This window comes from Ciconia boyciana, chromosome 14, assembly GCF_034638445.1.
Source record: "Ciconia boyciana chromosome 14, ASM3463844v1, whole genome shotgun sequence".
NCBI classification, from domain to species: domain Eukaryota; kingdom Metazoa; phylum Chordata; class Aves; order Ciconiiformes; family Ciconiidae; genus Ciconia; species Ciconia boyciana.
Window position 1 is genome coordinate 5324689 of NC_132947.1, and position 10875 is coordinate 5335563.

Consider the following 10875-nt stretch of genomic DNA (forward strand, 5'->3'; position numbering starts at 1 on the left):
TTAATGTCATTGGAACAACAGTTTACAAAGGTCTCGCTAGCTCCTTCAAGGACATGGATCTACACAAATGAAGCTAAAATTGGCATGGAAACTTAGTAATGAGGTAAAATTAATATCTGCTGGCAGAGATAACACTGCCTACTACTGATTTCTTTTGTTTTATCTTATTCTGATTTTGCCTGAGAACTCACTAAGTAAGTTTCCATATTGATAACTTAAATCTGTTGTCCTCATAAATGCTGAATTCTGGGACCAGTTAAGCCAAAGGCAAAACACGGAAGCCATGATTTCATCACAAGGATTTGATATACCAGTTTGAAATGTCTACAAATTAAACAGACAATCTTAACATAAAATTACCTTTTTGACTGAGTATTGTCATCCAGCTGGTTTCTTCCCTTCTTAAAAATACTTGTTTGGTTACCATCCTGAGTGTCATGGGAAATCTGAAAAGATATGAAAGTTTGTGATGTTATTAAGAAAGCTGACATAAACTAAGTACTCTTTTTCTGTAAACAAACAAAAAAAATGAATTATTTACCTTTTCAGTGGCGTTTGATACATTCTTGCCTAATCTTCCAGGAGAAGATTTCACATGAGAAATTGGTTTATTTAGTCCTTTGGTGCTTGGATGGCTTTTTCCATTAGTGTAACTAGCAAGGATTAAACAGAATATCACATATAAATAGCAACATATACGATCATCAGCATAGAAATATAATAAAAGTTTAGAGTGCAATTCAGTTTTAAAAAGAGAGAGAGTTGATTGCAACTATTCAGAACTATGAATATAGTTCATCAGAACTATGCCATGGTCACTTTTTATTTTTTATACTACTAATGCACTACTGTATTTTTAATACTACTAATGCAAAAGTGAATAATTCAATCAGATGATATAATAATAGAACTTAGCCCTTACATAGAATTCTCTGTTAGAGGATCCCAAAGTTACTTTGGGGTTAATAGTAAATATTAGAGAGTACATATTTAACTACTGATTTCTATAGGACCTGGTATATGGTCCTACTGCAATTTAACAAAATTAATTATAAAGTACAATATGAAGGCCACTGCAAGCCAAATCTTGCTTGCCTTTCTCATTTGCATACTCTCAACAAAATTTAAAGGATTATTCCAATGAAGTTAAGGAGTGGAAGTGGGCAGGGAGCATACTGTCTACTCTGATATTAATACAAACTATTTCACAACAAAGGCACAAACAAAATTCACCATTTCATGTTATACTGGGGTTGTGGAAATATTAGTAGGAGAAAAACTCATATGCAAGCAAAAGGAATGGCATTATTGATCTTGACAGCTTAAAACTAAAATATGTATTTCCTCAGTTAAATCAAATACATTACTGTGTAAGCACACAGAATCATTAAATCAGTGTATTCTGTAGGAATCAGAAAACAGTGTTTGTTCTACAAACAAGAAATATTACTAATTTTAAAAAGGAAAGCTTTCAAATGTCATTTTAGAACAGGAATAAGCAAACTGTGCCATCCCGGTCTAATCTAGTTTGACTGCAGTTCAGTTAATTTGTCAGGCTGTACATCTTGTTCACAGTTTTTATGTCAGTATAGTCAGATTTTGTTTTAAAAAAACATTATTTCACCAATTCAAGAGCTTACAAAAGACTGAAAACAAGTCTTGTGTCTCCAGCATTGATGCAGTCACCTCTGTTACTTTGTGACCTGCATGATCATACGGCACAATCATTTCTCTTGCTGTGGATCAGAGGAGAGGATGACAATCTGAACAGTACAGCCATGTACTCATTAACTAATCTACAGCATTTAGAGATCTCTGTAACTAAAAAGAGAGAAAATAATTTCCTTACTTTACCGTTCCTTTGTGGTTTTCATTGATTTGGCTTTCCTTTTTCTGTGTCTCTCTGTGCAGTAACAAGGGATATTCTTGAATGCCTGGTCCCATTATTAGTCTTTTTAAAGGGTACCTGCACCTTTATTTTTACATAATCTTCAAACGACTCCAGTCTTTTGGGTTCGTAAGACACAGCGTATCAAATGCAAACATCACCACGTCCTAGAGATGCAGTAAACAAACACCATGCGATTCCTCCCAACGTGATTTATTTTTAAAGCAGTAAGATAAACATAATCAGCTCCCAGACGGTACTGGAAAACAGTCCCCTCCCCCAGCGCTCGCTTAATGGGAACCAGCATCATTCGCCTTACTATTGCCAATCCATGCCGAGCTGTCATCACCCCGGGTACTGAGAGGAGAGCCGAGCAGCGAGGGCAGCCGGGCAGCCGTGCTCCCTCTCCCAGGGGCACAGGTTGGCCATAAAGCTGCAGAGCAGAGCGGGCCAAAGCCAGCCAGGGAGACAGGCCAGGCTTTGCTGTGGGAAGCCCTGCTGCCGCTGCAGCCACCCGGCACAGCCCGTCAGTCAGCCCTGGCTACCACATCAGTACCACGGGAGGCTGGGCCAGCCGCCCCGCAAAGCACCGAGCTCTCGCCCTGTGGTGTACAAGCCCATCCCTGAAAGATTGTCAGTAAAATACAGGAAAACATCTGAGGGTACGGCAGCATTAGAAGAGCTACTTTTCATCGTGTAATGTGCTAATCATCATTTTGTTCCTCCTGCGCAGCGTTACATGTAGTGACTGGAGCCAAGTATCACAGCCAAATGGTGGTGGGTGTTCCTGCTCTTAATTTAACAAGAACAGATGATCAGCCACCCGCGTTCTGTGCATGTTGAGTTGTCCTTTTTGTGTCAGAAAATGCACTCTTCCTATAATCGTACATGCACATTTTGTATCAAATACTTAATTTTTTCTTCTTCCCAAACAAATCTCTCAGTACTCATAAGTTCCTACTAAAAATACTCAGAGCAGAATTTGTAGCGTTCTTTCATTTTCCAGAAACTGCATTGCCACACCGGGGTGCACAGATGCGATTTGCAAAAGGTGACAGATGACTAGCACCAATACCTCTCCTTACCCACCTGTAGTTTTGTTGCAGTGCTGTGTAGATATTCACGTCTGTAGCTCCTTACATTTGATCCTGTCCCGTTTCCTCAGTGCCTCCCCCCCTCACCTGCCCGGCCGAGGCGGGAGCGCAGCGGAGGGTGGTGTTCAGCTCCCCACCGACTGGGACCCCCGCGCTTCGGAGCAGCGCGTTCACGCACACTGAGGGGGCAGCTCGTCCCCCGAAGAGCCGACGTAACGCAAGAGCGGCTGCAGGCCGGTTTCCTCGCTCCGAGCCCGCGGTGGCAGGCTCTGCCCGCAGCGGCCGCGGACGGCCGCCGAGCCGGGCCCCGCTCCGCTCGCTGCCGGGATGCGCCAGCGATTCCCGCCGGTAACTGCCAGCGCGCTCCGTAACGACAACGGCCGGGGAGCAGCAGGCTAACTAACGGACCGCCTCCGCGCATTTTCCGCCCTTCCTCCGCCTCCAGCCCCGCGAGCCCCCCGTCCCCTCGCCACCGCCGCCCCCCGGCCCCGCCAGTGCCCTGTCCGGTACCTGTCTCTGACTCTGCCTCAGCCGCCACCGGCAACGAAGGGCAAGCGGAGGGCAGCGGCGTCAGGTGGGCAGTGCGCAGGCGCGCGGCGGCGGCGCGCACAGGCCGTTCCGTTCGCGTGGCGCGGGGAAGGGGCGGGAGGCAGCGACTCCGCGCATGCGCTGCCGGTGAGGGAGGGTGCGCGGCAGCAGTCTCCGCCGCGGGGCGAGCGGGGCGGCCGGGCCGGACCGGACCGGACCGGGCCGGGGCTGCTACCGCTGCCGGCGCTCTGCCGCGGGCGCTCTGCCTGCGGCCGGCCAGAGGCAGGCCGGGCATCGCCTTGCCTTGCCGCGGGGCGGAGGGAGGACTGTGCAGCTGATGTGGGCTGCAGAGTCCCCAGACGCGGATCCCTCCCCCTCCGGCCACAGTACCGAGTCTGCCTCCGCAGCCCCGCCCGACAGCCTCCGCCGCGACGGCCCCCGCGCTCCCTCCAGCCTCTGCAGCAGCCCTGGCCTCGGCTCCGGCTCCCTCCCGCCCGACAGCCTCCAAGCCTTCCCCAGCCTCGGCAGCCCTCGCGAGTCGCCCAGCATCCAGTGTGACAGCCTGGAGTGTCCCTGCTGCTGCTGCTGCTGCAGGAGCGTGGGGTCGGTCGGCGTCTGCGAGGACAGCCTGCAGGCCCCTCTCACCCTGTGTAACGGCCGAGGGTGCTTCGGGGCGCACCACAGCAACCCCCAGGCATCCGGTGACCTCTCCGACAGCCTGGAGTCCTTCGGTGTCCAGCACGACAGCCTCCAGTCAGTCTCCAGCCTGCGTGAGAGCTTCAGGTCCTCCAGCATCAACGGTGATAGCCTTGAATCCCTCTCCAGCCTGAGCAACGGGTCCACCAGCCAGCACAGCGGCGTCGGTTTTACCAGCTAGTGCGACTGCCTTCATCTCCCTATACAATGCACTAGCCTCTCGTTCACTTCCAGCTACTGCGAGAGCTTCCAGGTTTCTGCCCTTCGTTCAGCAGACTACGTTGTTCCAGTTGATTTTTGCTGCATCCAGTGCAATAATCTCAAATACTGTCTGTGGCTGCTATTCCCAAGTTACATGCCTCAGAGAGGCAGTGCTCATTATTACCTGCAGTGTTAATGCTGATCTTTTGTCATCAGTTAAGAATGGAGGTACGTGGTCCTCGGAGGAATCCCAGTTACATCTCTGATCTCTATCAGAACATGTTACGGGCTGAAGAAGCAGTGGGACGAGGGCAGCAGCAGCCCCCAGCAGTCCATGCAAATAGCAGCATGACTCTTTGGAGCAGTACCCCAGCTAAGGGGGGCCCCCAGCCAAATACGCTTCAGAGCAGCACTTCCTCCAGTTGTGATCCAGCATTACGGCCTATCATACGCCGCCGAGCGAGATCTTTGCCTACATCGCCCGAAAGAAGGAAGCGGGCAGCAGTGCAATGTCAAGTTCCTGGATGCCAGAGTCGTATGAACCGGGTGAGATTTGCTGATGCTTTGGGCTTGGAGCTCACTGAAGTGAAGGTCTTCCAGACTGGAGAGGATCCATCCATCCCCTTGCATGTCCTTTCCAGGCTCTCCATAAACTCAGACCTCTGGTGCAGCAGCTCGGACTTGGAGTTTACCATGCAGTGCTTGGTCCCTGATTTCCAGCAGCCTGCAGACTGTATGGATTTCTCCTCACGACTTCAGGAGCAGCAGGTGTGTCTTGAACGAGTGACCAGCTCAGATTTGGGGCTCAGTGGCACCATCCAGGTTCGCAATATTGCTTTTGAGAAGCAGGTATCTGTGCGATACACCTTCAACCAGTGGAAAAGCCTCCATGAAGTGTGTGCTCATTGGCACAGTAGCATCCCTGGGAAAAATGGGCAGGATCAGGTTGATGTTTTCACTTTCTTTCTCCCTGTGCCTCCTTTCCTCCTTCAGCTGTGCTCTGTAGTCCAGTTTGCAGCAAGGTACCAAGTCAATGGCCGGGAGTATTGGGATAACAACAGAGGCAAAAACTACAGTCTTACCTGCCGGACTCACCCCCTTAAGATGCCTAGAGAATGTGAGGAGAGCTGGATCCACTTCATCTGAATGAAGAAAGGGGATGCAGAGCAGCTTGTCAGTAGTCTCGGTGGCACTCTCTTCCTTGGCACGGCTCTCTGCTCCTACAGCAACAGTCTCCTTTTTTAAATCTGCCAAACCTGGCGAAGTGTTCCAGGGCAGGGAAGTAGCCAATGACCCGTACAAACTGTTCTAAACCTCTCAGAAAGAAAAAGGGCCAAAATGTGTATTGAGTTACATCCGTTGAAAGCCCGAGTGATTTCTTGTAGTGTATGAATCAGTGCAGAACAGTTCCAAGGGATGCTGTCAGACTACCAGAGAGCAAAACAAGACACTTCATGTTGCTAGTAATATTCTAGGTTGCATAGAATATTTCTAACTGATGTATTTTACCATTTTGTACTGTCTGTTTTCTAAATGGGCAGTGTGGCTTTACTGGTTTTGTTTATCTCACCAAGTCTGGGCACTATTCCATTTATGCATAATTTGGATGGCAGACACTGTAGGGAAGTACTTGTATTTATATTTATATATTATTAAGACTGTAACCATGTTAAATATTTCTATTAATATTTGGGTTGGAAATTAAATGTTATTATGAGCAAAACATACATGAAAATGTCCCATCAGCCCCTCTGTTTCCCTTAAAAAAAACAAAGAGAGAGAAAAGTGCCTTTTCATATCTCTAGTGTTTGCTGTAGGCAGCAGGAATGATTGTTACCAAAGTTTGTGTAAGGCAGATCTTGGGAAGTTCTCATCTTTTTCAGGTGATGCGCAAGTAGGCTTTTTCTCTAGGTGGTGGCACAGGAATTGTCCTTTCCTTGTGCACCTGTTTTACTAAGGGAAACTACAGCAATTTTGCACTTGTGTTGCAACTACAGTTGAAGACCTCAAGGCGCTATATGAATACTAATGATCTTACACTGTAACCTGAAACAGGTCAATTTATAGATCAAGAAACAGATATTAGATAGACAGATAGATAGATATAAAAGACAATACAGGGAGCTGGTTACAGAGCCTTGGAGTAGTACACTAGAACCCTGAATCCTGGCTGCATGTTCCCCAGCGTCCCAGTACTACTGCAGTAGTATGTTTGAATTCTTTAATCAGCTATTCATTGTAAATCAGTTGAACTCTTAAGACTGCCTCCTATGCAACACAAAGCAGGAACTTCAAAGCAAAATGATCATTTTACTGGTAAATTGATACTTACATGGACCCATAAACAGAATCACTTCTGCAGCAGGGGGAGCACAGTAACGCTATTACACGTAATCTTCCCATGCTGCTTGCTCTGCCACTTTAATTCTGTGGGTTTAGTGTGGTTTAAGATTGGCGACAGGCTTAAATCTGTAAGTAAGTAAAAAATAGTCCATGATTTTTTTTCATACATATTCATCACTGCATGCAAAGTTTATCTTTATACGTGTAGCATAAATTTTCAAAACTGGCTGGCTGGATGTATTAGCAGAGCTGCTTTTTAGAAGGATTATACTATGAAAATCAGGCCACTTACTCAAGCATCTTATTTTGGATTGCTGCTTATTCATCAAAACCACAAGTTGTTTTTAAAATCACAGTTGTAAGCAACCCACAGCCAAGTATATATTAGTCCAAAAAGTCTACTGAGTAATTCTGGAAGTGCAGAAACCCCAGGAAAATTCATGTGTCTGGCAACTTAATGTTACTACTTAGTTGTGATACCCATTTAGCAAAGCTAGGATTTCAAGTGAAGCAGCTGCCTGGTTCCATTAGTCTTTGGCTTTCAAAGGAACCGAAGTCATGAATGATGATTCTATGAGCTGCTGAGCACCTCTTGCGGAGTACCGAGAAAACTCAATCCTGTTTGAAACCATTGAGAATTTACTATGTTGTCTGCTTTAACTTTGTGTTGGAGCACTGTGAGGTTGGACATTTAAGTTGAAATTGTTTTGAAGGAGTAGGTGAGGCTGAGGTGCAATTGCCAACTACAGAGAGGAAAGAGTGCTGCCTGCTTTCAATCCACCTGCATTATTTTCTGTATCTGGGGTAGAGGAGTGACCATTACCAATCTGGCAGCAACCCTTGTCTCCTAGAAAAATCAATGCAGGCAACTGGAAGTTTAGTCTTCCTCATATGGCACAAAAAATGAGAGCTCTGTAAGAAGGGGCACTATCTGATTGTAAGGTTTTTTGCCTCCTATGGTGGGCTTCATATGACTAAATGACATATGACAATATAGGACATAACGTATCTGAACTAGTCAACCTATGCTCTTCATAGTCAATAGAGATGTTTTCGCTATAGTTAGCAGACTACCTGTGGTGTGACAAACTGTGTCATCTCTGCTGAGTGCAGAGCGAACGCTGCGGGACTAGTTCTGCCATGCTGAAATTCTCAGCATTAGTGCAGATCATGCCAAACTATGCCAGAGTCTGTAGATGTCAAGTGAGATGAGCTGAAACATGCCTTCAGTGACAGCTGAAGAATCTTTCTTGGCATGAATTGAAATTGCATACCCTTACTTTGGTGAAACTTGCTCACTTAAGGAATTCCATTAAAGTTTATCCAGTATTGTTAAAGTCCATAGAAGCGGCATTTTATGTACTTGTCAGCGAAGTAAGAAGAAAGCGAGCACACACACGCACAGAAGCACTTGTGCTGAATAAAAGGCACTATTTTAAAGTATTGTTCCCCCCCTCTTTCCCCCTCCCAAATTACTGTATTTCTTCCATCAGCAAAACCCCTGAATTGCCTCGTAGCACACCATTAAAAATCCCTTTCTTATGAGACTGGTATTTGACACTGGTTTACAATGGATGTTGCCAGAGCCCAATGCAATAGTTGGCTTACTGGCAGAAAGATGCTGTTGCCATCTTCTGGGAGAGACTCTTTAATGTGCTAGCAAATGTCAAATCTGAGTGTTACTGCAGGCAGGGACAGATTATGTAAAGCTGAGGCTGTCAGTTTAAAGGTTAATGTCATGTATACCACAGTGTCAGAGAGGTGAGAAACGAATGTCTCAGCAGTATGAGTTTGGCTTGTATTGTCTTTCTTCCACAACCTCTCAGGGTATTTGCATGTGCAAAATCTTGAATACTAAAGTATTATGCAAAGTTTGCCTTTTCTCTCTTTGCTTGTCTTGCACTGCTGGAGAAGAATTGACAGTAGCTGTTACTAAACCAGTTGTCTGGCATTGCTGACTGTGAGTTGAGCAGGCCTACCTTATAACAGTACTAAGTATCTCTGGATTAAGCTGTTAAACATTCACACGTGACTACTGGCACCTGTCACATGAAAGATGAAATTTGCACTTATGTTTTCCTGTCACATTAAGTAGTGAACATAAAAAGGATTCTAGTTGACAAAAAAGGGATTAAGCCATTAACGCACCTGTCATGAAGGTGAACTTATGACCACCTTTATAAATTCTCAGGACAACTTGACTGCTTGCACTGTGTTCAAATTGAGCACTTCCCTTATAATGAGGATTTTGTAAAAGTGAATTATTCACAAGGGTTATTGCCATATAATGCACTTTTAAAAAACTGTATTTATTACAGTCATACAATAAATTAATGTCTAGTAGTCCACAATTCCAAGGTTCTTTCAAGCATGTTTTTTAAAGACACATATGGAATCCATGTAAATGAAAAAGGGGTTGTCTTTCCTGGTTAAACGTCCAGAATAAAGTACATTACACAGTATATCAATAAAGCACATATGCTAGACAAAAAGTTATTTTGTTTTAGTGGAGAGGTGTACAATTGCAAAGCACTTAATTCATCTTAAAAACAATAATAAAACTATGGCTATTGTAATACAAAAGATTGTAATAAAAGCTTTTCACAATTTTATGTTGTTTTTGTCAGTGGTACTCCTGTTAACAGTTAAGAAAACTTGTGAGGCAACTTAGTGCTGAATTGTCACAGAGCAACATAGTTGGGAAAGTGAGGTGGGTTCGAGTTGCTAAGAAATGAACAGCACTTGATAAAAATACAGTGATTAGTCTGTGTAGCTGCAAAAATGACCAGGCTGCCACTTCTTACATGGAATTTGCTGTCATTTCACCTCAGAGTTCTGTGCATGCAGCACCTGCAGGATTACAATCTAATGTTGGGAAGAGGCACGCTGCCAGTTAATTCTACTATGGTTTCATGGAAAATAAGAGAAAGGGGTTTTCTTCTAATAGCACTTCAAAAGCTGTGCTAGACTGTACTGAACTCACTAATTTCAGAACCTCACAGTTGTTATTCTTTCTGCTATTTGTTCTTTTATTTTTCATTGCTGCAGTCTTTCCTCTCAAACCATGTTCTTTTCACCCACAGGTTTCTTGAAAATATACCTACATAGGGTATGTTAAGAGAGTGTCCACCTCTACAGCAACTCATTTATCCTCTATGAAATGCATCTCCATCAGTGTCAAGCATTTACTTGATACAGTTCAAGATTTGACTAATCTGTCACCAGGTTTCTTCTAAAGCAAAATGGAGGCATTTAACTAGAAGACATCATTAAGAAAGACATATTACTACTTTTTAATCAGTGTTAGTAACTTCAACACTGCATTGTCAAAGTTGCTTGGGGGAAAGAAGATTATTGCAAATCACAGTTTAAATACATGGGAATGTCTATATTATGCTAAGTTGTTTAAGAATGTCAATGTCACTTTTTATTACAAAGTATACAGATTATGTGTTATAAATATATACCCATAGATGCATAAAGGAGAGTGCTTTTAGAAAGCATGGTATTATAATATCTTGTCTTCATGACTCTTGTTTGACCATTTTCCTGTACTACTGATCTGAATCAGAACTAGCAGTAACACCTTAATTGTCATAACTTTACACACTAAAATAGAGTATTAAGCATCACCTGGAAATAAATAGGGCAACCACAGTGTAGACTAACCAGGACACTAGCAAAGGATAAAGTTAGTGGTCTTTGGTTTTAACAAATCACTTGAAAACAATGTGAATTTGTTTTAGCCTGGGGAGTGAGTGTGGGGGGTGTGTGGGGATGTGTGTAAGAGTATTTAAGAGAAGGACTGGCTCTTGCTGTGAACGTCCAACCATCAGGTTTATCTTACAGGTAGTTAGTGTTATTTCTAATATAGGTGTTATTGATACATTTAGTTCCAAATTCATAGTTTCTTTGTATTTATCTTACAAAGAAAAAAAAGAAATTCCAACTTGTAGTAATAGTAATATGCTAACAGTTAATTGTAACTACAGTACTTAATTTAGTGTATCATCAGTGCTCAAGACAATGTTATATGTACTTTACGGCATTGCCTGGTAAAGACACAGAACAGCAAGTCTAAATGATTAGTCATTTGTCAACATGAGTCTAATGTTAGTACTGACT

General features: G+C 44.0%; 2 protein-coding genes across 5 annotated transcripts in view; one reads left to right on the top strand and one right to left on the bottom strand.

Moving 5' to 3' along the window:
• FAM217B (family with sequence similarity 217 member B) overlaps nucleotides 1–3680 on the bottom strand; it is a 9466-nt gene extending 5786 nt beyond the window's left edge. Inside the window, exons 1-4 of one of the 3 annotated variants that reach the window (XM_072878989.1) lie at nucleotides 3493–3680; nucleotides 1850–2055; nucleotides 542–653; nucleotides 361–446 (exon numbers count right to left, since the gene is read on the bottom strand). In XM_072878989.1, the coding sequence (XP_072735090.1) occupies nucleotides 361–446; nucleotides 542–653; nucleotides 1850–1944 (293 nt within the window). In that variant the 5' untranslated portion in view covers nucleotides 1945–2055; nucleotides 3493–3680. Of the gene's footprint in view, nucleotides 1–360; nucleotides 447–541; nucleotides 654–1849; nucleotides 2056–2977; nucleotides 3386–3492 lie in introns of those variants that run through there. The other 2 variants (XM_072878990.1, XM_072878991.1) reach the window with 2 other exon arrangements.
• On the top strand, nucleotides 3633–9351 carry PPP1R3D (protein phosphatase 1 regulatory subunit 3D). 2 transcript variants are annotated; one of them, XM_072878993.1, is made up of 2 exons: nucleotides 3633–5229; nucleotides 5401–9351. In XM_072878993.1, exons 1-2 carry the CDS (start codon nucleotides 4603–4605, stop codon nucleotides 5551–5553), a joined length of 780 nt encoding a protein of 259 aa, XP_072735094.1. In that variant the 5' UTR covers nucleotides 3633–4602; the 3' UTR covers nucleotides 5554–9351. The 2 variants fall into 2 exon arrangements, with proteins under 2 accessions (XP_072735094.1, XP_072735093.1); XM_072878992.1 differs by having other exon boundaries at nucleotides 3634–9351.
• The last annotated feature ends 1524 nt before the right edge of the window (nucleotides 9352–10875 follow it).